At 47.8% G+C, this 25,732-nt stretch overlaps 1 protein-coding gene across 6 annotated transcripts in view; it reads left to right on the top strand.

Annotated features, from left to right (window-relative positions):
- NRP2 (neuropilin 2) overlaps positions 1-25,732 on the top strand; it is an 88,993-nt gene that overhangs the window by 20,586 nt on the left and 42,675 nt on the right. For all 6 annotated transcript variants that reach the window (XM_069860953.1, XM_069860950.1, XM_069860947.1 and 3 more), the window contains exons 3-9: positions 7,691-7,872; positions 12,093-12,323; positions 12,892-13,047; positions 14,853-15,022; positions 16,063-16,218; positions 24,565-24,709; positions 24,975-25,324. In XM_069860953.1, the coding sequence (XP_069717054.1) occupies positions 7,691-7,872; positions 12,093-12,323; positions 12,892-13,047; positions 14,853-15,022; positions 16,063-16,218; positions 24,565-24,709; positions 24,975-25,324 (1,390 nt within the window). The remainder of the gene's footprint in view (positions 1-7,690; positions 7,873-12,092; positions 12,324-12,891; positions 13,048-14,852; positions 15,023-16,062; positions 16,219-24,564; positions 24,710-24,974; positions 25,325-25,732) is intronic.

Raw genomic sequence — 25,732 nt, 5'->3', positions numbered from 1 at the left:
CACTTTTACTACAAGCTGGCATGGTCGTGTTGTTGTGGAAGTGCCCAAATGGCAGGGGCTGCAGGGCAGCCTTGGCAGCAAAGCTTTGCATCAGCTAAGGCAGGAGTTGGGCTGTGAACAGTCTGTGGCTGAGAAACTGTGGGGTCAAGAAGCCGTCCTGTGGTGGGCCAGTCCCAGAGTGACCATCCATCATTAGCAAGGGATGTAGGCAGCCAGGAGCACGACGGTGGGCTGGTCAGGGCTGTGTTCTTGCAACCTCCCTTACACAGTTAGTGCTTAATGAGGTGTTTGTTTAGGTTTTGTGCTGAAAAAAAAGCCAGTGCAAATGAGTGATATGGGGAAAGCCAAGCTGCAAAGCTCCCATCTGATCCCAGTTATTACCAGCTCTTTTGTTCAAGGCATGTTGTGAGGAAGGCCATGACGGATACTGTGCCAGCAAGGTGTGATGGGTCATCCCTTGCTACGGCTTCGTGGCGGGTGTTTTTCTCTGGGAACAGGGCTGACACAGTAGAGCAGGTGAGCATCAATTAATCCTCTTAAACACCTGCCACCCAGTCCTCAGACCTTCGGCCACCAGGGCCAGCCTGGCCCAAACTGGTCTCCATCTACTGCCTAGGCTGTTGGGCACTGGATCCCATCAGGGAGCCTGTTTGCCTGTTCCTCCCACTGCAAAGGAAGCAAAGTAAGCATTTGCCCCCGCCTTCTACCTGCTCTGCTGCTTTTCAGCAGCAAATTTTCCTCTTGTGGTTGTTATCTTTTATTATATACATTTTTTTCTTTCTCTTAGTGATCAAGTGCCTGTGAGTGGTGACAGTAAAATGACATAGAAACCAAAGTCTAATTTTTTCCACAGATGGATTGTAGCAGAAGGAGGAAAGTGCAAATGCAGTTTCTCAAGTGTCCTGCATTCTGAGGTATGAAAAGGTTGTGAGTTGCTTCAGTTCCCTTAGAGCAGCAACAGAAGGCAGAATGCCATGGAAAGGGGGGCTATTCTTAACATGCTTTATATATTTTATTCTGGGTTTCACTGTCATCTTTTCCCCCCAAAGAATACCAAAGTCATCTTGCAACAAAAGACCCCTGCAGTTAAAGATAGAAGGGTGAGGCATTTGTAGAGACCATTTCAAAGACGGAAATAAAATTAAACAGCTATGTGTAACTCCTGAACAACAGCCTGTAAAAAACCCCTAAAGTGCACATTAGCACATCTTGTTTTCTTATATAATGAACAGTTTTCCAGACATGCCCCAGATGAGAGCACTTCTCTACTCCAACGCGCCTTTCCCCAGCGATCTGGCAACACAGCTTGAAGGAAGGCAGCCTGAGGATGAAATGCAAAGCCGCGGGGGAGCCTTTGCTCTTCTCTCTCAGGGAGGGCAGCAGCATGCTAGGAGCTGAAATTCCCTCCTGAATCAGAACTTGCCACAGGAGCAGTTTGGAGCTATGTTTTATTCTTCCCTTCACAAGATGAATTTTGGCTACCTTTTTTTTTTTTTCCCCCAGATGAGTTGACAGTAACTGCTGAAAGACTTCCCATCATAGATGCTTCTGTAGGGGTGAAAACAACCCAGGGAGTATAAACAGAGGCTATTTGTAGTTTCCATTTTTTGTCTTCAGGGAATTTTAGAAGTTTTCCAATCTGATAGGGTTATTTTCTCTCCTTCTCTGTCTCTCTCTTTTTTTTCCTTTCTTTTGTCTTTTTTTTTTTTTCCCTTCGACTGGATGACTAGATTTTGCTCATTTCTCAGAAATTCTAGTCAGATTTTTGAGGAGTTAAGAAAATAATCCAAAGCACAGTGGAATGATTGCAAAACCCAATACTGTGATTACACAAGAAGTAATTGGATGCAACAGATTCAAAACAAACTTGCAAGAAATCCTAAGCAATTATGTCCCCATCCCTGGGCCTCAGCCTCCTTGTCTCCCCCTGCTGCCATCAGATTTTTGGTCACTGAAATCCAGTGAAATCCCTTCAGATTCAAAGTAGTGCTAGCCTATTTTTCTCTGCTGTTGCTAGGGTAATTTCTTTCCATCAGGGCAAGGCAAGGGCAAGCTCTGCCTGCTCTGTGAGCATCTTTTGCCCCAGCATGGGCAAAACCAGCCCCACAAGCTGTGAGTTGAGACCAGATTCATCTCTCCTGCGTTGAGCCATCTAAAATCCCAGTCCAGTCAGTAAGAGGGATTAAAACTACCTCTGTCTTCAATGGAGAAGAATGATTAATTACATCCTGAGATGAGTATGTGTTGTCTTCTTCCACTGAGAGCAGAGGAGGTTTAGGTGGCTAAAGCTGGATATGATACAAGCTTTCTAGGTCTGTGCACAAATTTATATCAGGATCTGTGTCTATGAGGACTGATTCTTTTCCCACTCCAGGATAAATTAGGAGTGATTACCCTTAAAATGATGAGTTACACATTTGTAAAACCAGTTCAAGTCAAAGGAGAATCCAATTCATCTGCTGTATTTATAATTAATTACTCTGATTAAGGGCTGGCAGCTAAGATCAAACTTCATTGCTCTTGTTTCATCAGACAGCAGAGGTGCTTGCTTCTGCTGTCATGGCTATAAAAAAATACCATTTAAAAGCCCCAGTAGCTTCTGCAGCAATTTAACCTTTGAAGGGTATGTCCTGCTTTTGCTCAAGATTCTATAAACATCACAGAAAAGTTTTCTTGTCTTTCACAACGTAACCACCCATGAAATAAGGATTTGGTGTGAAAGCAGTGTATGAAAGAGCATGAAGATGGGTGGTGACACAGAAAAATCAGCTAAGCCAGCTAGCATGTAATGGACATGAATTCTAGCCACCTCTTGATTGCAAAACAAGCACAGAGCTGCTGGTTCACCATTTCTTAACTATCTTCATACTGCACCTGCTATGTTATTTCTAAGAAACAGCCTTTCCTTAGAGCATGTTTTAAAAAGCAGATGCTTTTTATAACAATTTCTGAGAAACAAACCACGCGCCACCTTTTCAAAGGGAATAATTGCATTTACTAGCTGCCATTGTGGCCAAGTGGTTTTCCCCATCCCTTTCCCCAGCTACCTGCAGAGTATTAACGCCTGCTGAACTTCACTAGAATTGCAGTTTCACTTCGTATTCTCAGAAGATGCATTTGAGGCACCAAGACATATGGTTCAAGCAAACCAGAGGTCTCAAAGCCTCAAGTCAGCACTGGGCATTCCCAAATTTGGGGCTGCTGGCTTGCAGTCAGTACTTACTTGTCTCTCTCTGTCTGACTAGGCCAGGCTCCTCCAATATAATATAATCTGTCTAATCAAGGCTGGCTTCTACTCTTGGCTGCACTGCAAACTTCCTTTGTGACCTTGGGCCAGCCACTGCTCCTTTCAGTCTTCCCACCTCCCAGAATCTCGTGAGGATCCCATTATTACTGGTTGCCAGATGCAGTCATGAGCCCTGTGGAAATGCTTATAAATAACAGCTCCAAATTAAACATGGGGGAAGTTCAGGTTAGAGCCTTGTGACTCTCTCTGGCCCTGGCAAGCACTGGAAACCAAGCTAAGCTGTTTGTGAGCCCTCACCTACTCCAAATCACATCTCTGGAAAGAGACTGAGAAAGCTGCCAGCTAGGTCAGAGCTTTGTCTGGGGAGCCAGCCGTCCTCGGGCTTTGAAGCAAGGCTTGCACAAGTTTATGTATCAGGAGGACTTACATTATGATGGTGAACGTATCCATGATTTATTGTTTCTGTTTCTCTCCATCCTAAGCTAATGTCCCTGTAATGTCCTTGGAGCATGTTTCAGTGGGGGAGGACTCGGCATCTCTTAGGATTTGAGGCTGAGGGGTGATGGCTTTGTTGATTATGCGTGTTGCGGTATGAGACCCCAAACTGTGCTTTGTGCTGAATTGTGTGCCTCAGGAGAGGATCACCCAGAGGAACGGTGCAGGCTGTCTGATACTGCTCCCAGATGGGTTGCAGCATTTTTGGAGGTCACCAGTGCCAGGTGGGCATCTGGGAGGTGTGTGCTAGCCTGCGGGACAGTAGAGCGCATATCAGTGGCCAGGGAGCAGATTAGCTATTTCACAACAGAAAAAAGACTGAAAAGGTCTTCTCATCTTTACTGCAACTGGGGCTTGTTTGCTTTTATTGTGCCTTGCAGCCTTGTGTGCAGCGAAGTGACTTGGGGAAAATAGAAGGGAAAGCCTGTGAAGCAAAGAGGGTTGACTGGAGGAAAAAGCAAGCAAGCATGAGTAACATAGGCAATAGAAGTGCTTTATAATTAGTTTATAAAAGCTCTCTTAACATCAGCAAAGCACTTTCTACTAAAAATCTTTAATAAAAATGCAGCAATGTTTGTAAGCATTGTACGTTTTCCATTTAATTCTGTTAAACAGCTCCAAGAAGAGCATCTAAGCAGTGCATTTCCCTCTCTTCTCAACCCCCCATTGTTTGGGCAGTTAAAAACACTTCAGCTTTTCCTCTCTGCCTTGAAACTCCCTGGTGGAAACCTCTGTTTGAGGCAGTTTCAAACCAACTGGCTGGCCTTCTCTCTCAAGCAACAGCTGAAAATACCCTGCCACTGGAAGAGCAGCCAACTGCAGCCACCTTCTTTGCAAGGAGGTTGGTTAATACATTGACTACCCTTGTGTGTTATGGATGACGCACCATGCCCTCACATATTTATGATTGGCTTCTTGGAGCAATGCCTAAATGGGGAGAAGAGGCCATGAAATGTGCTTGGAGATGACAACTTGCCCAGCGGAGGTAATACCAGAGAGGTCAGCCCACAAAGATGTTGTTGCACATTCACTGAAATAATGGATTTGGTTATGTGAGTGAATTGCTGGGCACTGGTCAAGACAGTTTGGGTGCCATCGTTGCATAAGTGTGTCCCGTCCAGATGTGCCCTAGTCTGTAATTATGCAGAAATTAAATGGTCAGAGTAGAAAGCATCACCAGCGTTGGGTTTTCTTCCTTCCAATTTTTCTTATTGTTTTTCACATGGGAAGAAAAAAGTCTGGAACTATGCTTAAGCTTAAGAGAAGTGAAGATCTGGCCAAACTAGTGTTTTACATGGCCAGTGACCTAACGTGAGGAGAATGGGGTTTATCAGCTTGTTTGATTGTGAGCCAAGGCATGGACACAACTGAAGCATATGATGCCAAAAGAGTCTGTGGCAGGGATTAGCCAGCGTTCTTGCTGAAGTTTGAAAGTTTCACATTTTGTACTGGACGTCTTTGGTGTTTGACTTTGAAAGCCTAAAGCTTAATTGCTGTGTTGGAGAGGAAGTAGGTGCTCCTGCTCATCTGGGCAGGAGTTATCTCCTGAATGTAATACTCTCCCAGTTCATACTCTGTTTATATGACCTGAAGAGAGAGTTTTGACTTGTGAGGAGCAGAAGGCTTGGGCCAAGATTTTTTTAAGATGGGAAGAAGACTCTTAGACACTTATATTCATTTTACATTTGGCAAAAATGGTTTCCTGACCTTCTCCCAGGCTTTTTTAGTTGTTTGTAACATCTGATTTATTAAGGATTAGCTCTAGTAGGAGAAAGCTCAGTTAGATGCTTGGATGAAGCCAAGGAGGGCTTAATTCAGAGAGGCAAATATTTCCTGATGATTTACTTACTAGATTCATTGTTTTATTTTTCCATTTGCAGATTGCCCATGAGCAGATTGCAATATTCCCAAATTGTATGTATTATTGGAAGTTATTCACCCGTTCAATAAGCAAATATTTCTTGATCCAGAAGTCGCTTCTGAAATTGCCAGGGCTCCTGCAGCACTGGGTGGTTTGAGGAGTCATGTGGACAGCGCTAGGATGTTTGGTGTGTTGGCTACAGCAAATGCTGTGATCATTACAGTCAAGTAGTTGAACCTGTGTACTGTGTTGGTGAGTTGTAACCCCACAGATGTGATTGTGTGGGACGCAGCTAACTTCTGCCTGTGCCATGCAAATGGCAGCTTTTACAGTCCATGAATGTTTTCTCCAAATTAATTTTTTGCCACATACTCACGGTTTCAATAGTAGCCGATAGTCCTGCAGCACAGATGTGTACTTCCGATGTGGAAAGGCTGCAAGCACACTGAGACCAAGTAGTTATTTAGAGAACAAAATGTCCCTGCTGTTTGTTCAGTACTACTTTAAACAAATAGACAAACACGGAGGAAATAATTCTGCTTAAAAGAAGCACAAACACTGCCCTCTATGTTCCTCCTCCCTGGGGAGGCAGTGGGATCAAGCCAGACATGATGCATATTAGTGGGGTCATGCAGGGTGCTGCTGGACAGTGTCAGGGTAATAAGGGGTCATGAGGTGATAGGGAATCACACAGAGCAGAGGAGAGAGCAGAGGGAACAAATCTTCATTTACATTGCTGTGTGTCCACCCACCAGCTCAGCCAAATGATCTTCCTGTGCGAGTGCTCCTTCTCAAGATCGCCTGGATTTCACTTTGACCAAGCCAGTTGAGTCTATAATGAAGTTAAAGGCTGAGCGATTGCAACTAGTTGAGTATTTGGTCCGGCATAGACAGGATTTTATCTATAGGCATTTTGCTTCTGGCACTCAGCCTGATTTAGTCCCAGAAAGGAGTGAAACCAAAGCCATTCCAGCCATCTTTCTTTGTTGGAGGAACACGCTGAGTGCCTGTAAGTTTGTTTTGAGGTTGTTGCCTGCCGATGTGTGCTTTGCAGAACAGGAATGAGTCACATGAGGATCATTCTGTATCCAGCAAGCTACTTCTCCTTTCAACTCTCCATTCCCAAACAGGAGATCTTGTGACAAAGAAGAAAGGCAGATTCCTGGCAGCCTGGAAATGCTTTTTCTCTCACTGGCCCCGTGAGAAGAGCTGTAGCATGTTGTTCAAACAGGTTGATACAACGTGAATAAACAGTGGAAGAGAATTGGGCAGTTTCTGTAAATAGCAGCATGCCTGGCCAGAGAGGAGAAGAAGGGTGGAGGAGCGTGGGTGTTAGAAGGCAGCAGAAGAACAAGATGTTCACGTAAAAGCTGTTTGTTTCTTCACTGCAGGTTGTGGTTATGGGGTATACAAAGGTCAGGCAATAGTGAATGTGGTCACCCAGCTCTTATACAGCACTTTTCATAAACAGAAACCTTTGATAGAGCTTAATAGGAGAGAATCAGCACTATTATCCAAGTGCCAAGTACGTGTACCAGCCACACTTGTTAAAGGACCAATGTGGTGTCAGATAGTGCACAAACTAGCTGTGTGCTCATGTGGATTGAACACTGACTATTCGTTTAATGCTTGGTGCATGCTTGGCCAGATTCCTCTTCAATAGTGGAATAAACTGAGCTGTGCTAGGCAGCATGATGGCACTTAAAGAGGGAAGTAAAGGAAGGAGAGCAGCCCCGGAAGAGTTGTATCTGAGCTTCTCCCCATACTGAAGGATTCTTGTGGAAATGGAGGCAAACTGTGTCCTAAATTTTGCATACTGGCTCTGAAGTTGGAGTGGATGTGGCTGTGAAAAATTAATGATGCAAAGAGCTACAGGAGAAGGGGCTTAAACATAGCCAGACAGGCAAAAGGGAAAAAACTGCACTGGGAAGTGTGTGGTGTGGTATGAGTGACAGGGTCCCAGTAGTACCTGTCTAGAAGATGTTCTGTGAAATATACAGGTATAAAGAAGCGTTTTGTGTTTGTTCTGGAATCGTGAAGCAACTCCTTGACAGATGGTTTTACTGCCATTTCACCTGCCTCCGCAGGTACGACTACATTGAGATCCGAGATGGAGACAGTGAAGCAGCAGACCTGCTGGGCAAACACTGTGGGAACATAGCACCTCCCACCATCATCTCTTCTGGCCCCTCTCTCTATATCAAGTTCACCTCAGACTATGCACGGCAAGGTGCCGGCTTCTCCCTGCGCTACGAGATCTACAAGACAGGTGAGTGTCTGTGTCAGTACCTGTCTCCTATGCTGTTTGCCACAATGATCTTCACAAGATTTCTTAGGCCACCTTTTCAGTATGACTTTTAGTGTGTCCTCCAGAGGTAGAGGGCTGTTTTTTTTAAAAAAAAAAAAAATTTAAACTAGTCTTTTTGCATCACATGTCAGATAAAGATGTTAGTGGCGAATGATAGTGCATTTTTGGATAGTGTGGTATCGAAAGCAGGGCTTCTCCTTAAGTGCTGTCTTGTATTCAGGGGCCAGAAATGTGTATCTTTTTCTCCTTGGCATGTATGTTAGAGTATGTTAGGGCTAAGTTAGCCTGGGTTAGGAAGGCGTGGAGCTCCCCCTCCTGTGGAGTTGCAATTCAGGGCTGATCAATGATGCTGTGTTTTCACTCAGTGGAAGTGAGGTTTGTGAATGGGGAGCTCTGGTTTTCAAGGAACTGCTGTAAGCAGCGCTGTCAAGGGCTGAGACAGTGCCTTTCCAGGCAGATATAAGAGGAGCTATTCATAATTCTGTTTAATACCGAACTATTATTGAGGAAAGCAAAAGCTGCTCAAAGGCCTTTTAATAGTGTTTCTGTCTAAATATTTGCCAGAATTGTGTGTCTGGGAAGAAGGAGGCTTGAGAAAATAAAATCCACTCTGTGTGCAAAGGTGAGAGAGCTGTGCCAAGGGAACAAGAACGTGTTTTGCATAGGGGTGTGGGTGCCTGCTCTGTACCCACATTTCTTTGGTGGTGCATTGGAATCAAATGGCTTTTATGTTATCACATCCAGCATGAAAAAAATGCCTGCGCCTGGTGCAGAACCAAGAAGGAGCACAACAGGGTCACTTACCCAGCTTCTTCAAAGGGAAGGCAGGGAGAACAAGCACCAGTGCCCAAGGGGCCATGGCCCAACTGTGCAGCGGGCAGAGGTGCATAGGCAGCCTGCAACGCAATCGCAGGTAGATGTGAATGTGGACTCTCTGCTGCAAGAGGATGGGAATAAGACTCCCCAAATTTGTTGTGAAAGGGTAAGGACAGTAGGTGTCTGGAGCTTCAGGTGGATGAAGAAAGTGCTCATTGCTTGGGCTGTATAACCAGCCACTGAGCGGTTGTGATGCAGCCAGCTGACCACTGCTCTTTGTTAACGGTTGGGATGCAGACAAGTCCTGAGAGAGTTTTAAGTGGTTCACTCGGCTCTTGGAGTTTTCTGGCAAAGAATGCCTGTGTTCAGGTGGGAAGACTGCCAACCCATCTCATCTTCCAGTGCCTCTCCATTGCCTCTTCCATTGCCTCTCCCATTGCCTCTCCTGAACCTACTGTCCCTCTGAGCCCAGCAGACTGCGCTGGGTTGTGCTTGTCCTTACATCGGGTCCGTGCCCTGATTCAGGCACAGAGCAATATGGAGTGCTCTATATGGCTGAGCCAGGCTGAGAATGGGCTGTGGGCAGGGACTCCAAGCAGGAACCCTGTCTGCCTGGATGGGAACCAGCAAAGGGCCATATTCTTGGGAAAATAAGATTTTATTGCTGCTGGGAAGGAGGCAGAGGAAGATGGAGCTGCTCTGGAGAGAGTGGATGTTGGAGCCAGATTTGTGCCCTCTGTGTAGGTCCATGCAGAGCTACCCTCAGGTCTGAAGAATGCTTTAGCCACTCCATCCTCTCCTGATATACCCATGCTTTCTTCTAGCCACAGCCCATGAAATCCTGCCCAGTAGGGCAGTTTTGGGCACAGGAACAGGGATGAGCCTGTGATCTGGGAGCAGCCCCAGCCCACCCACCTGCGGGGCTCCCAGGGGAGGGCAGTGGGCAGTGCTGGCTGCGGGGCCAGCACCGCAGTACAAGCAAACAGTGCCTTTTGTTCGCAGGCAGGCACGGGCGATGTTTGCTTCTGAGCTGTCAGCATAGCCGGCAAGGGTGTCACCAGCTTTAAAGGTCATCGGATTGTCATTGTCCACATCAGTAAAGGCAGCGTGGCTGCAGCTTCTTACTTTCTTAAAGGTGACCTAAAAAAAACGACTCTTCTCAGCTGAGTATCTATTTCCACACCTTGTGCTAAATTTCCCTTATCACTGTGTGAGAGAGAAGCTATCTGCATACAAACAACTGCATACCAGTCTTTGAATCCCCTGATGGGTATCAGTTAGTGGTCTGTGGGCTGACAAAAGAGCCGCCTGCCCTGGCTGGTCCAGCCTCCCTGCTGCTCACTTTGTGAGTCAGTTTGGCAGAGCTGGGCTGAGCTCTTCGTCCTGGGCATCAAAGTCTCCTCTCAGGCTGGTCCACGCTGCCAGAGCCAGCATGACTCCCGTTGATTGTCTGCAGCTTCCATATAAAAAAACCTGATCATTGTGTTTGCTGGTATCAGCCAAACTGTAGACAAAGATGCCAAATGTGATAAGAGCCCCACAGGAGGAATCTGTTGTCTAATGCAGTGACATAGTTATGTCTCTCTCCATGTCTCTAGAGGACAACAGCCCCTGACTCTGGGTTTAGTCTTTGATTTTCTCCCTAGCTTGGAGCTTGTGTTATTTACCCTATTTATTTGGAACGAACTACACCCTTATCCCTTTTTGCGGCATTATGCAGTGATTTGTGTTTGGCCTTATTTTTTGCCTCTGTATTTTACCCCACAGGTTCACACTAGAAAAGCTGGCTGCTTCATTAGGTAGTCAATTAAGAGCTTCTCCTGAGTAGCTCTCCAGCTAGGCACTGCATAATGCGGTGCCCAGATCCTGCTATTACTGTGGGCTGCTGGCCTGACTCCTGTAGGTTAATGCTGAATTGAATAACAAGTCTCCCATTAGTCCCAGGAAGGCTTGTGCTGCCTGGAAGAGCTGGAGCAGAAGGGTTTGGAGAGGAGAAGGAGGGTGCCCCTGTGAAATGGAATCAGAAACCTTTGTGAATGCTAACACCGGGTTGCAGCAGTGGCTGGCAGCCTAACATCCCCTTTCACCTCTGAAAGCTTCAGGCTGCAGATTTCTGTTGCCTATTGTCCTGTCTCCACAGCACAGAGGTTTCAAAGTCACCGTGGTATGAATAAGACACAAATTCCCCTTTCCCCAGCCACCCTGAGGCACCTTGGCTGGTTGAGAGGGGCCACGGAGCTGGCCCAGCCACAGCAGAGGCCAGTACTGAGGTCAACAATAAATAAGAGGCAACATTGTCTGCCCTCTTCACCATGCAGAGGTCTTCCTTAAGGATAGAAATAACTTGCATTTCTGGTGCGGACAGCTCAGACTGTAAGAAAGAGGGCTCTGTTCCTCCTCCAAGCAGAGATACCCCCTATTATTCCCACTCTTGGCATGGCAATGGAGTGGGGACGTATGCTGGAGCTGCCTCTCATCCTTTGTGTGGGACTGAGGGGACCTGCAGGCTAGCCACAGGGTTCCTGAGGGTTTCCAAAGCTTTCCAGCTCGCAGTGGAGACATTAGCACCTTCCTCCAGGCCCTTTCACTGTGTAAATATTTGTGCTTCCAGATTTTCTCAAGAGGAAACTGAGGCACAGATGTCCATGCCAGAGAAAAGGTTTCAGGAGACCAGCCCCTTGGAGACAGCATTTTCCAAAGAGATGGCATCTCTATTAGTCCTCTCCGGCCTTTCCTAGGCAGTCCCTACACCGCACCCCCCCCAAAAAAAAAAAAACAAGGGCTTCTCCATCAGACCTGGAGCTGCTGTGGCCCTTTGCCAGCATGGCCGGCGGGTGACAGCCACAGCAGTGAGGACCATGTATAGTGGCTCCCTGTGTGCTGGCTGGTCCTTCCTCAGGCTTTGGGGCGGTACACACAGGTCTTCCAGCTTGGTGTGGCCTGTCTTCCCCACCAGGGCCACCACCACTGATGTGGGGAGCATGGTAGGGTGCTGGACTACCAAACCGTAGCCTTGGCTTTCAGTGGCTTGGGATAAGATCACTCTCCTAGTCCTGTTTTTGCAGTAATTGTCGGAGGTGGGGGTCAGCGGTGGTACAGGTTACATTTGCAGAGTTGTCTGAGGGATTTAGAACCATGCTCTCCACTCCAGTGAACACACAGTCTGTGTCTCTCCACCTGTGGGAGGCTTTGAAAATCATCATCATGGTCCTTTTAGGAATTCATACAGCTCTTGAGTTACAGGACATTTTCAGAAGTGAATATGCAGCCCCTCTGAGCTCAAAATGGGGTTTCCACGGTATGTCGAGCTGCTGGCATTAATCTGCATTGTTGCTAAGGCTTCAGGATTTTTCCTGCCACTACAGGCTCTGAGGACTGCTCCAGAAACTTCACTGCCTCCAATGGCACTATCGAGTCTCCAGGTTTCCCTGACAAGTATCCACACAACCTGGACTGTGTCTTCACCATCATAGCCAAGCCAAAGACAGAAATCCTCCTCCACTTCCTGCTCTTCGACCTTGAGCATGACCCGCTGCAGGCAGGAGAAGGAGACTGCAAGTATGACTGGCTGGACATCTGGGACGGCATCCCTCAGGGTAAGCCACAGGGTGCTGCGCTGCTGTCCTCAGCCTCTCGGTGTGTCGCAGAGCCCCAAAGCTGTACAGTCTGTGTCTAAGCACCAAAGGTGCCTAACCTCACACGTGGCTGCAGCATACAGCCTGCCACCAGGACACTCCATGGCCAGCTCTAGGGGTGGTGCACCTGCAGAAAGCTGCACGTATTAAACTCCAAACTACTGCTCTGTTGTAACTACTGATCTGAAAAAAACCCATGAGACACTCCAAGATACCACCACTCTGTTGGGGAAGGGCTGTGGGTTCATGCAGTGCTGGGAGAACCTCTCTAGTCTGTACTAACACAGAAAAAGGGTGGTTTGGAGATTTTCCCAGGAGTTGCAAAGCAATGCCTGCTGCAGTGTATATTTCTGCATGCCATACTGCATGGCAGCAGGCCAGCAGATGTAAAAAATAGCCCATCCCCAGATCTTATCTTTTATCCCAATTGGTCGTGCTAAGGCATTGCTGCAGAGTGATGCCGATCTGCAAGTGACCCAGGGGGCCACTGGAAAAGCGGGTGTTACCTTTGTTGCTCTTTCTTTTGCAGTTGGCCCCTTGATAGGCAGGTACTGTGGCACTAAGATGCCGTCGGACATCCGCTCAACCACCGGCGTCCTCTCGCTCACCTTCCACACGGACCTGGCAGTGGCTAAAGATGGTTTCTCTGCTCAGTACTACTTGATCCAGCAGGAAGTCCCAGAAAGTAAGTTGGAAACGTGTGCATATGACTTAGACGATCGTGTCACTAGTTTTTCCCAAGTTTTTCATTTGGCACATGAAAAAGTGAGATAGTTCAGGGAGCAGACCCCACCAGAAGTGCAGACAGCAGTTGCACTGTGTTTCTTACAGAAGCGAGATTTTAGTAAAAATCACACTTTCTGACCTTTCTTTGACTTTTCACTTGCTTAGCCCAAAGGATTTAGGGGAAGACTTCAGCCCAGCAGGTGCAGCAGATTCATTAAAGCACAGGGGAAAATACTCTCTCCATTTTCCAAAAATTCACAGCCCCAGACTACAAACTGGAGTTTCTTGGCTGTCTAATTAAAAAATGCCTAAAGCACTAAGAATTTCAAACCAAAATTTGTTTTAGATCCCTTATTAAGGGAGGTAAATTGATGTGGAATTGAGGAAGTAAGTTGTGTGTTTTGAGAACGAAGAGCATTTTGATTCTTTGTCATAATGCTTGCAGGCATAGAAAGATTCAGTCTGTTTTCCCATGGTATTTTTGCATCAGAGGTGCAGTTCTCAACCTCTGTTCGGAATGAACCTGTGATACAACAGAAGAAGCCTTCAGGACACCCCTCAGCTCCAGAGAAAGAGAGGGAGCGCTGACCCAACACTGAAAGCCCATGATGTAGAGCACAGTAGAATAGAGGTTATGTAGCACTAGGGCAGCTAGGTTACAGGCTCTTGCTCTGTGACTGCGTTAGAGATGTTCTGCTGGGGCTGTGAGAGTTACAGACAGACATGAGCTCTTCACTGTTACCCGTCTCCACACCCAGCTGATCTGTTCTTTAATCCTCTTTCTAGTCTACTCTTTAAAAATTGGGAAATAAAATGTTAATGGCTCACAAAGCTTTGAGAAATCAAGGTCAAAAGCAGCTAAAGGGCCAGGCCTGGTTTTATTTATGCTGGTGTAAATTGAAACTTTAATAATACTTCTGAGATCTTAACTTGGCCCATCATTTCAGCCTGGGGTTGACTTGGCCACATTAAAAACACAGGGAGTTTGGTGGAGCCCCATTGGTTTACAGCAGCAGCACGCTTGGGCCCGTGCGGTATTTCCTATCAATGTTTTCTTTGCTATTGTTTTTACAGGATGGCTGCCATAAATGTATGAGATGTGCAGTAAGATTGAGCTAATTGTGACTCTCAAAAGCCTTAGAAGTGAGGAAACCCAAATAAAAGCATAACAGAGCCTTTCATATTCTTGACTGGTTAATTCCTATGGGCCTAATACTACATATAGCACATGCATATATGCACAGACACATACACCCATGCATCCATACTCTCACATGCACACAATATCTTTAGACTTGCCCATTCCAGGCCTTGATGTTCCAGCCAGCAGCATGGCAGTAGACACACTCTCGCTGTGCCTGCTTGTACTCCTTGCCTTGTCAGTGCTTAGATTTCACCTCCAGCCTTCAAGAAGGTGAGGAACTTTATGGCAAGAGCATTTCGGACATCTTGGTGGAAATGGAGGGAGGGGAGGGACAGAATTGTGTCAGAACTGTGTAGAGGGGAAGGCGGTAGCAAAAGGGAGAAAGATGTGGACTGTTATTCGTTTTCAGAGGGCCATGCAAACTTAAAGCTGCCCCATCTATAATTTTTCAGTGCCATCTGTTAGCACACATAACCTGTAAGATGATGCAGATCTCTTCATCTTTCCAGCAGACAGCTGTGCTCAGGGTTAGGTGGGGAGGATAGTTCAGGGCTGCCTTCTGCTTGGGAGGGAAGCACAGAGACTGTAAGCTGATCTCCATGTATGTGTGTCCACTCCAGACTTCCAGTGCAACATGCCACTGGGTATGGAATCTGGCAGGATCTCCAACATGCAGATCAGTGCCTCCTCCACCTATTCAGATGGACGATGGACCCCTCAACAGAGCCGACTCAACAGTGATGACAATGGCTGGACCCCCAATGTGGACAGCAACAAAGAGTACCTCCAGGTATGCACACTTTCCAGCCCTCTCACCTGTTCCCCCACCAAATGGAGTGTCACGCTGTTAAACTGACCCTTGACCATAAGGCCTGTTGAATTTTTTTATTGCCTTTGTGGCTCATGGGGAGCGAACAGCAGGGGAACTGCAATGCCTCCGTAAAATGTGACAGGCTGGCTCTCCCATTAACGTGCCTGCATGAGGGCTGACTTGACCCGCTGTACCTCTCCTACCCTCTCCTTTCTTTCTAAAACCTTGATGGACTGCACAGTGTACTGACAGAGACTGAGGGACCTCTGCCACTTACAAGGACCACTGACTTTGTCACTGGCCTGAGGACCAAAGTCTCCAGGGGGTGCATTGAAAACCAACTGGAATAATATTTATCTCATCAGTGATGCAGGGAGCATGAGCGGCCCAGTAGCAGGTGTGGGGGCTGACAGAACAGAGGCTTTCCATGGGAGCTGGTTAAAGCCATAGCCTCTGTCCAAACAGGCCTTCTGCCTGTGTCACATTGCTGTGAGACACTATTTGCTAAAGGGCACTTGGAACAAGAAGTGGTGAATGTCATTGCCTCTACCAGACATCTCATTCTTCATTCATGGCAGTGCTACCAAGCCAGCTCTGCTGACCTTTCTCAACCTGTGTTGTAAAAAAAAAAAAAGGAAAACCAAGAACGGCAGCACTTGCTAATTGGACATTATGCTTTTATTGTACATGGAAAAAGTCAGCCTCTGTCCTGCTTTAATGGAGATGAGCTTCTGTGCAGATCTTGTTGCTTGGTCTGAAGGAGGAAGAAGGATTTGTTATGGTTCCATATGGACAGACATTAAGATCCTAAGTTACTCTTGTCCCATAGTCCTATTAGCAAGCATTCTGCTGAAGCCAGCGTGGGGTGTTTGTGCCCCTTGAAATGTGTGCTTGCAGATGGAGTGAGACAGACTAAGTTCACAGATTTTCATTTTTCAGAGACAGAGGGAGAATCTAACTAGCCAGCCTAGGCTCTCATGTGGTCACCACTCTCTCTTGTCCCTTTTGCCCCTGGAAAGGTGGACCTCCAATTCCTGACTGTGCTTACAGCCGTTGCCACACAAGGTGCCATCTCCAGAGAAACCCAGAATGGTTACTATGTCCGTACCTACAAGCTGGAGGTCAGCACCAATGGGGAGGACTGGATGATGTACCGACATGGGAAAAACCACAAGGTAAATGCCTTTTTGCCTCTTTGCATGCACCTTGGTGAGTCTTGCAGCTGACAGGAGGGAAGAGAACAGAAAGATTTTACAGGCCCAGAGGGTTTAATCTGTAAGGGACATTTTTTCTGATGAGGGTTAAAAGACTGATGATGCTCTGAGCAGAAATAGTCCTTTCTCCTCTGCACAGCAATGAGGAAACACTATTCCTTGGAAAACCTGGCTGCTCTTGCATCTTTCATGGTGGCGAGAGTATGTTCTTTGACTGCAAATGAAGGAGAAAATGCCTTCACAGCCTGTGTTTTGTCATATAAGATTCATTGAGCTTTTATGATGGTAGCACTGTCTGCATGCTGGGTTAACAATCACAAAACCACATGAAACTGTAGTTCAGGAGTTACTGAGGCCTGGAAATGAACGGGCACAAATCCTAAGAGGGGATCACACCATCCCAGAGAACAAAATAAACAATAAATAATGAGGAGCAATTCAGGCTGCCAGAGCTGTGGGATCTGTGCTAGCAGGCATGGTCAGCAATGGTGCATTGAGCCCTGGGAGCTGCTGTATGCTCTCCCCTTGTTTCTAGGAGGCTCTAGAGATGGAAGTGAGGAGAAGGGATGGTAAATATGGGTGTTCAGCCCTTCCAAGCCTTGCAGGGGGTGCTGCATGGCCAGGTGAGGCAAGCTTGAGGTGGTTCACATGGAAGCTTTGGCATATGGGGAGGGGGGTTAAGGCAGCCCTTGTGCCAGGCTGGTCCTGCTCTGTCGCTTGGCTTTGTCGTGTGGGTTACCCCAGTTAAGGTAATTTCAGGAAAGACATTACCTGCTCTTCTGTGGTGACCACCAGCAATGCTGCCACAGCTCAAGTCCTCCTTGTTGATGTGCCATAATCTGTTTGTGTGAACTCAGTGGCTGGGATCCCACATACCTCTTCCTCCCCCCACCCACGCATCCCAGCAATTTCTGCTTGCTCAGCGATTCTGTTACGTTAGCTGTCCCCTCTGTTTGCTGGCACAGGCACTGTTGGCATGAAATGCAGTAGCTTGCCTTGTCCAGGATGCATCTAGACATTTCCTTCCCTTCCGGACCATGTGATTTCCCCTTCCCCACAAGTGTGTCTCAGTTCAAATTCACTCTGCTTCCCAGAATGAGTTCTCTCTGTGCAGGGGCCTCTAACAGGGTCTCATACCTCCAGTATATGGTGTCTTTCAGCTCCTCACATGCCAGTGAGGTGACATAGTCCTGTTTTAGAGGTGGGGAAGTAGAGGCATGGGGTAGCCCAGCACCCCATAAGAGACTCTGTAGCTGGCTTCTCCACAGGTTGAGTGGGCTGGCTCTGGAGCCACAACTCATCGCAGAGCTCATTTATAACCCTAATGTGGTGGGCGTGCACTGGTGTGGAGGCTCTGTGCTCTACATGGGCCCACTGACCCTGTCAGACCTTTATGTAAACTAGGGCCATCTTTCTTCACCCCAAGCACCCTGCAGAAATGAGTGTGTTTGAAGTCTCACTGTGTCTGCAAGCAGAGGCAGGTGGAGGATTGGCAACACACCAGGCCAAGAGATGGGCTAAATACACAGTTCAGTGTTTCAAATAACCAATGGCAATAAATTTACCTTTCTGAGCCTAACTGGGGTGTAAATCTGGCCTGGAGAATGATTTTAGTCACAGGGGAAAGTAGATGTGATGCTGTTGTAGTCCCAGGCACTGGACAGTGACTCCTCAGTCAGTGTGGAGCAGGACAGCAGGGCAGATTGCGGTGCTGCTGGATCACTTTATATTGCTCTAGCAAGACCCTGAAGCCTGGCTGGTGTCAGCCCAAAGCAGTTACATAGCTACAAGAATTGCCACAATTTCAGGATTTGGCTTTGAGTCCTATCAGCTTTTATCTGCTTTGTTTTCTCTTTCATGAGAAAGAGTTAAAAACAAACCTCTCCCATTTTACTCCTTTATTGCAGTCTCACTTTGTTCTCATGTTGTGGCCTCAACTTAGCAGATACTTCCCAATGCTGGAAGATAAGTAATTGCTATTTGGTGGTTCCCCTATCTCTTGCATCCATGTGACTGCTTTTCCTCCCTGCTGAAAGACCAGCCACCAGCTGCCAAGCTGCAGTGGGGCCAGGGCTAAGCCTGTTGCTCACGGGCCTGGTGCTGGCAGTCTCTGGCCCTGAATTCCCCACTCACATTAATCCCTGCCATTCCTGTGTTAGGTAAACTCCCAGATGTCTGTATTCAAGGTGCAGATTCCTCCCTGCATCAGTGCGGTGTTCCACACGGTTCAGGCTGCAACAGTGGAGCGAACCATGCCAAATAGATTTGTCAAGTCTGCCGCAGCTTGATTTGGTGCCATGAGGAAAGAGGAGGGAGGGAAATGGGTGAACAGACAGGGACTCTCTATTCCTCTCTGTATATGCAGATATATACGTGTGTGTATATATATATACACACATGCACACACACATATATATATATATGCACATGCACACATATGCATATGGGGTGTATCAAACACTGCTCTGAATTTCTGCCAGCTGTGTGGGCCAAAAGCAAAGCTCTGCCATATTATAGGTGGGTCAGCTAACATTACATTCTTCATCAGGAACTGAAGCACAAGGAAAACAGCGAGTGCAGGAGGGGTTGGGAGGGTATCGTGCTCTCTGCAGACTGTGGGGAGTTCTGACCTCCTCTCTTTCACCCTCCTGCTTCCCTTCCCTCTGGCCTTCTGAAGGAGAGTGGGACCAGAGTGTTTCCCTGTGAAATGTGACAACTCACCTTTGAGTCCCCAGCCACTGGCACTCATGGCGAGGGAAACAGGAAAGGCAGGATGTAGCAGAGGAAAACAGGGTCCATATGAGCTCACAGCAGACAGGGCTGCCTGGGCTGTTTCCATGCCAAGTGCTGCTGCAGTGCTGCTGCATTTCTGGGATAGGGAGGCAGTGGGAAGACAGCAACAGGTCTGCAGCTGGCAGGAGAGAAGCCCCACACTCACACCTTCTGCTTCCTGACCCGTCCCTGCTGGGCTTTCCCCCGCCTGGCAGCCCACTCCTCTTAAAGCGCAGCCCAGCACACCTCAGACTTCCCAGGGGGTGATGCTCTGTCCTTGCCAGGGTGCGGGTGTGTGGGGTCAGGGGGAGAGGCCAACCCAATGACTTGAACGAAGGTGCAGAGCTGTCTTTCTGTCTGTCCTTCAAGAGAGGAGGCAGAAAGGAAAGTGCCACCACCATGTGTTGCCCCACACTCGCCCCTTACTACTGACCAGCATGTCCTCATGGGACATGGCCAAACAACCCCTGCCCCAGAAAGGCTGCTCTGACTTTCCGCCTCCCTGTTGCATCTTCCTCTGTCTCTGTGTCATCCAGGGTTGATGGCCCGAGAGGTTATCTTCCAGGCAGCAGCAGTGGTGTGCGTCCCTGATGTTCGCGCTGAGATCTTATCTATAGAAAACAAGAGCGCATTCTTGAACCTAAGGAAGGAAAAGAGCACCTGGCCGGATTTGACCTTTTGGTTTTGGACATTCTCTACAGACAGCTTCAACTTTGAGGATTTTACCAGAAAACAAAGTGTTCATCAATTCTGATCCACTTCCTTCATAAGGTCTCAGATTCCAGCTCCCATGTGGTCTGCGCCCCTCTCTGTTAGTAGCTGTGGAGATCAGTTCACGGGGGTTATATAGTGTGGCAAGGAACTCAGGAATGGGATGGATTTGAGGATCTAGGGTGTGTTTGGACTGTGATAATTATTGTCATTGCCTCCATTGCTCTGTGTGTAAAATGGGTGGATCCAACTGAAACATTTGCTTAGAGAACGTGTAGAAGTCAGTGGATAAGAAATGGCAGTGAGTGTCAGCTGATAAGCATTTTCCATTTCCTGCTTATTTGATGACTTTGTGCTTTTTGCCAGCCTGGTATTTCAGGTGGATGCAAGAAGGCAAGTTGAAATGCTCCAAAGAGCCAAATATCTCAGTTGTGCATGTAGCTGGGGGCGTTAGAGGTGTTTGGTGCTGGCAGGAAATATTGAGGATGACTCTTCAGAGATTCCTGTGCCTTCCCTTAGGAGCATTCTTCTGTCCTTTCAGTTCTTAATTAGTTCTCCTGTGTTCATTCACCTGGGAAGAGAGAGAAAAGCTTTCAGTCCTGTGGGTTCTTGGTCTGGAAAAAACAGGAAAAGCTTACATGATCATCTGGAAAGCCACAAGGGCTTCTGCACAGAGACATTATAGTACAGAGAGTTTGCTTAGAAGCATCCCCAGGTCCCAGCCTGCTTCTGCAGCTTTCGCAGGCAGGACATTCAGCCTTGGTGCAGTACCAGGGGAGAATTGCAGCTCTGGTTTTCCTAGCAAGGCTGCAGGTTTGTGCTTCTGGGCCTGATATCTCCTTTGCAGGCTAATATAGTGCCATTCCTCGTGTCCCTGGTGACTCCCAGATATGAGTGGAGCCTCTTAAAGACAAGGCACTGGCAAGCCCAGCCCAGCACACAGAGCCTGGCCCTGATAGCTGTGCTTTATTGAGTGTTGCCGAGTATCATTTTTATTTTACTGCCTTGTTCCTGGATTTAATAAATCCAGAACTATCCACCCTCCACTTGAGCCAGAATCCTCCCACTATCAAACATGCCCCATTTTATTTCCTTCCCTATCTGGAAGGAAAATAATCTCCGCTACTTTTCTCCTTCATGCTTCTCTGTCTAAATCCTGAAGGCCTAATCCTGTTAGCATGCACTGTTCCAGGGCTCTGTCTCCATGGGAGTAACATAATCCTGCAGTAAATCTAGTGAGTCCAGAGAGACACATACATATGGACGAAGGCAGGGCTGCTGCCATCCTTGGCCTTCTCCTCTGCCTCCCCCAGCTGCTTTCTTTAGGTCCTCAAGAAATTGCATAGTGGCCAAGCAACACAATAAATAAAGCTGGAGAGAGGTTACCTCCTGCCCTCTCCCTGACTCACTGCTTGTTCGACTTCATGGTGCTTTTTGCCTCCCTGTCCTTCACTCCCTTCACTCTGAACCGCCATTGGCATAATTCCCATACCCTCTGGAACTAATGCAGCTTCAGAAATCCCCCTGTCACCCTGAAGGGTTCCAACGTGTCAGAAATACCACTCATAAGTGTTGGTGTGGAGCCTACATGTTGTGCATCCATGGAAAACTTGCCCAGTTGTCCTCTGGCCTAGACACCATCTCCTGCCACTTGCTTTCTGCATCAAATTAATTGAGCAGTTTGTCTGTCATTGATTACCAATTTACTTTTATATGTAGACCTACCGACTGGACTAAAATGGAAGTAAACATCAAGTATATGGGGAGGGGATGGGCAGCTTTTTGATGCAGCAGTGAAAATGAGTTGCCTTGATTGATTCTCAGAAGGTGCTTTTAATTTGTTAATGTTTTTCCCGTTTGTCTTTTGGCTCTGTCATCCTTCAGCACGTGTACCTATGCATGCGCATGCGTGCTCTCTGCTGAGTGTGTATCTATCTCTCTCCCTAGATCACAGCCAGATTTTTTTTTTCTGCTGGTGTAAATTACTGTGACTTCTTATACTTCGATGGCGATATGTTGATTTACACCATTTGAAGACTTGGCTCAAAATATGTGCTGAGTGGGATGGGAAGCAGATAGGATGGGAGGAATAGCAATGTTCTATTTTGGTAAGGGGGAAGAAATCTTTGCTTTCTTGGCACTCCCGATTTCACACATCTTCCTGCTAGTTCTTCCCATGCCATGAGTGCTAATTTGAGGCAGGATGTAGAGCCTGTTCAAGTCAATGGGACTCTCTCCACGGAACGCTCAGACTCTGGGGTCAGCATTTTCAGTGCAGAGAAACTGTACACTCAGGGTCAGACCCTGGTCAACAGTGTTGGGACCTGCGGGCTTGCATGCATTTCCACTTGGCTGAAAGGCCAGGCACATGGGAGGACCCTTCTTCTCTAACAGCACTAAGCACCTGCCCTCTGAAAATGGCCTCTTTCTGTTACACTTGCAGGGTGCAAAGCAGTGACTTCCTAATGATCAGTTGAAGCTCTTCAGAAGCTGGGGCAGATCTTGCTCAAGCGACTGTTACTAGAGCTGGAAGTCAGGTGCCATTTCTGCCCTCATAAACTGGCAGACCAGAATGGCAAGGCCCCAGTTCAGAGTTACGTAGCTTGTTGAATGTGATCTAGTCTGAGGAAATTGCTGGGCCCCAAATCTGAAGCAGAGCTGAGGTTGCTCTCCTTGGAAGCAGGTGGTTGGGACTAAGGTCGTGTAAGAGATGTTTTCAGCAATGCATGTGGGTAGTGCTAAAGTTTTTGGGCTCAGTCCTGCTTCTGCTTTCTGTCAAGTTTGACTTTGCAGAAGTCAGCAGAAGTCAGCAACAAATTACGCTGGTGTAAATTTGGATTCTGGCCCCTGATGCTCGTATGTGTGAAGTGAGCTAAAAAAAGAACAGAACTGGAAATATGTTAAACCAAAAAGAGCAGCAAACCTCATCAGTGACTGTTAAACATGCTGGTCCATATGCAACCTTTGGCTCATGAAGTCTTCAAACTGCTAATTGTGGAAAGCGAAGAGAGTTTGCCAGGAAAAGACACCCCAGGCTTACTGCCCCTGGGCGTCTCCTGGGGCCACAATCAGGAGCTGCCCCCTGGGACAGAGGGACATTTAGGCTGACCTGATGTGCTGCTCCTTATGCTAAAATAGTTGCACCAGCTCAGATAAATATTTCCTGCCCTCCGGTGTTAGGTTCAGAGTTAAGGTGTTGTGTGTCAGCTTCTGTGTTGACATAAAGCTGGAGGCTTTGCCGTGGTGTGGAAATATATCCTTTCAGCCTCTGCGTGTGTGTGTGTATGTGTGTTCCCACAGGTTTACAAGACAAATGCGCACACACATGCCTGGAGAGTGTTTCACAGTAACCACTCTTCTTATAGCTCTCCTGCTGGAAAGAAGGGTATTTGGTGTCTGCTGAGCAAGGAAAAGGATGGGGTGTGGGGTCAGAAAGGATAAAATAGGATATTAAAAACACATAAACCATGCTGTGTTGCTAAACTGTAGCAGCATGATAGATATTCTCTGGATTAGCATTTCTGCTCAAGTTCACATCAACACCAAATCCCAATTACCAGCCAGATTTGCAGCCAAGACCCTCTGCAGGGTGGCTTGCTCCCTGCCCTGGCAGGAGTGCTGCTGTTCCAGGCTGGTGATGCACAAGGGCAGCTCAGAGCTAGTTCTGGTGCTGTGAACAGCTGCCATTCCTCTCTTGCATACTGGATCCTGGAGATGGGCTGGTCTGCCCACCTAGAGCGGTGGGAGGCTTATAAAATGCTTAACCAGTATTCAAGGTGAGAGGTCAGGATACAGCCCCACTCTTTTTTCCGTCCCAGGTCACAGGGATCTGCAGTCAAATGGTTTGACTCTTGCCTCTGACAGGAAGATATCTTGCCAGAGATTACACTGTCCTGCTTTGCTCTCAGCTTAGCGGGACCACCTGTGCTTAGCATGGCATATGAAGAATAGGAGGCTGCAGAAGAGCCCAGCCAGCATCTCATTGCAGGTGGAGGGAAAGTGGGCAACGCCTGCAGCCTCAGCCTGTCAACTTAGTGTTTTATGCTGGGAGCAGAAAAAGTGTTGAAAATTGCCCTCGGGTTGGGCATTTCCTATTCTTTCTCTTTTTTCCTCCACTATGGCTCTGCAGCCTGAAACAGGAACACAAGTATACAGTCCTGATCCAGCCTATTAAAATAATGGGAAGGAGAACTGGATCTAACATCCATCTGGTAGTTATTGATTATGACCATCTGGTAAGGCAGAAGCCTTTTCATATCATGTTGGATCATAAACTTGTCCAAAAAGCTGTCTCTGTGTGGCATGCTGCGGGTGTGCCACGAAGAGGCAGGAGCAAGAGGCTGGCTGAGACAGATGCTCGTCGCCCCAAGCAGAGGCAGCATTCTCCCTGCCCGTGCCGCTGCTTGCACATAATCGGTGTGAGGACATGTCAGGATGTCAGCCCGTTTACCTGTGGGAGAGAGGCAAGATCTCACACAGCATTCAGGGACATGTGGCCCTTTATGATGGAGCAGTTCTAGGTTCCGGGGGGAGTTCAAAGCAGCTGTGGCCTGATAGTCTGAGATGCCTCAGGGTGCTGTGAGCGGCAGTGGGACAGCAAACTCCTGGGTCTCTAGACTGATGGATAAGTCCATCCACCATGCTGTCCTAGTGGTGGCTCAGCTATCTCTGCCTGCCCCTGGATGCTTGCCCTGGCTGGAGGCTGGCCCTGCCCAGAAAACCCCTCCTTGGTTTTTCCTGTTGAGATTATTTTGACTGCTGATCTGGTTGTCTCTTTCTGCTTGAAGAGGCTGTAACTATATTTGTGCCTCGTCTCTCTTGCAGACATTTCAAGCTAATGAGGACGCCACAGAGGTGGTTCTCAACAAGATCCACAGTCCAGTGCTCACACGTTTTGTGCGTATCCGTCCCCAGAGCTGGCACAATGGCATTGCCCTGAGGCTGGAGCTGTATGGCTGCCGCATCACCGGTAAGGCTCCCCTCCTCTCCTCTGCTTTAGCCCTCCTCTCTGTCCCTTGGACAGCCTGTCATAGGGTGCTGTCCCCCACAGCTGCTTGGGATGGGAGTGGTGACACTGAGCGTCATGGAGGGGGAGCACCAAGGGATGTGCTAGGGGGACAGGCTCACAGGCCCCAGTGGCAAGGGCTAATTGCCCAGAGCTTAAATATGCAAGGAAAACCACAAATGCTCCCTTCAGCCTCCCTAGTTGGTCATACTCTTTCCTTTTCCTGCAGATTCACCCTGTTCCAACTTGCTGGGAATGCTTTCTGGCCTCATCCCTGACTCACAGATCTCGGCCTCTTCCATCAGAGGCTATGACTGGTCTCCCAGCATGGCTCGTCTGGTGAGCAGCCGCTCAGGCTGGTTTCCCCGCATCCCCCAAGCCCAGCCTGGGGAGGAGTGGCTGCAGGTGGACCTTGGTATCCCAAAGAATATCAAAGGCGTCATTATCCAGGGGGCTCGTGGAGGGGACAGTGTGACCACCACTGAGTCCCGCTCCTTTGTGAAGAAATTTAAGGTGGCTTACAGCATGAATGGAAAGGACTGGGACTTCATCCAGGACCCCAAAACAACGCAAGCCAAGGTAGGTGCTGCCTGAAGCAGCTGCAAAATGAGATATATTTTTGGCTGTCTTCAGTCTGCCTGATGGAATCTTGGGAAATTAGCTGTTTCTCCCCACAGAAACCTTGAGAGTTTGTGTTGTCACCATGAAATCCCAGGTTGTGTCCCCTGGTCCTGCTCCCTAGCTGTACTAGAAGGTATAGATTTCACCTTGTCCCAGGGATGGCAATTTCCTTTCCTTTTCTTATTGTGGACCAGACCTGGGGATGAGGACGTCAGCTTCTGCCCCTCCCAGCTCCTGCAGGTCAGAGCCCACAAGCTGGTGTGTTCAATTATGTTTGTCACAAACTAATTCCATATTTTTAAGCGAAAGGTTTTGCTGTTGCGGCTTGTGTCTCTGAAAGAGGAAAATGAATCACAACTTCTGTTT

This window comes from Phaenicophaeus curvirostris, chromosome 7 (genome assembly GCF_032191515.1).
Source record: "Phaenicophaeus curvirostris isolate KB17595 chromosome 7, BPBGC_Pcur_1.0, whole genome shotgun sequence".
Taxonomy (NCBI): domain Eukaryota; kingdom Metazoa; phylum Chordata; class Aves; order Cuculiformes; family Cuculidae; genus Phaenicophaeus; species Phaenicophaeus curvirostris.
The sequence above is the reverse complement of the archived record's forward strand: the minus strand, read 5'-3'. Positions and strand labels throughout refer to the sequence as shown.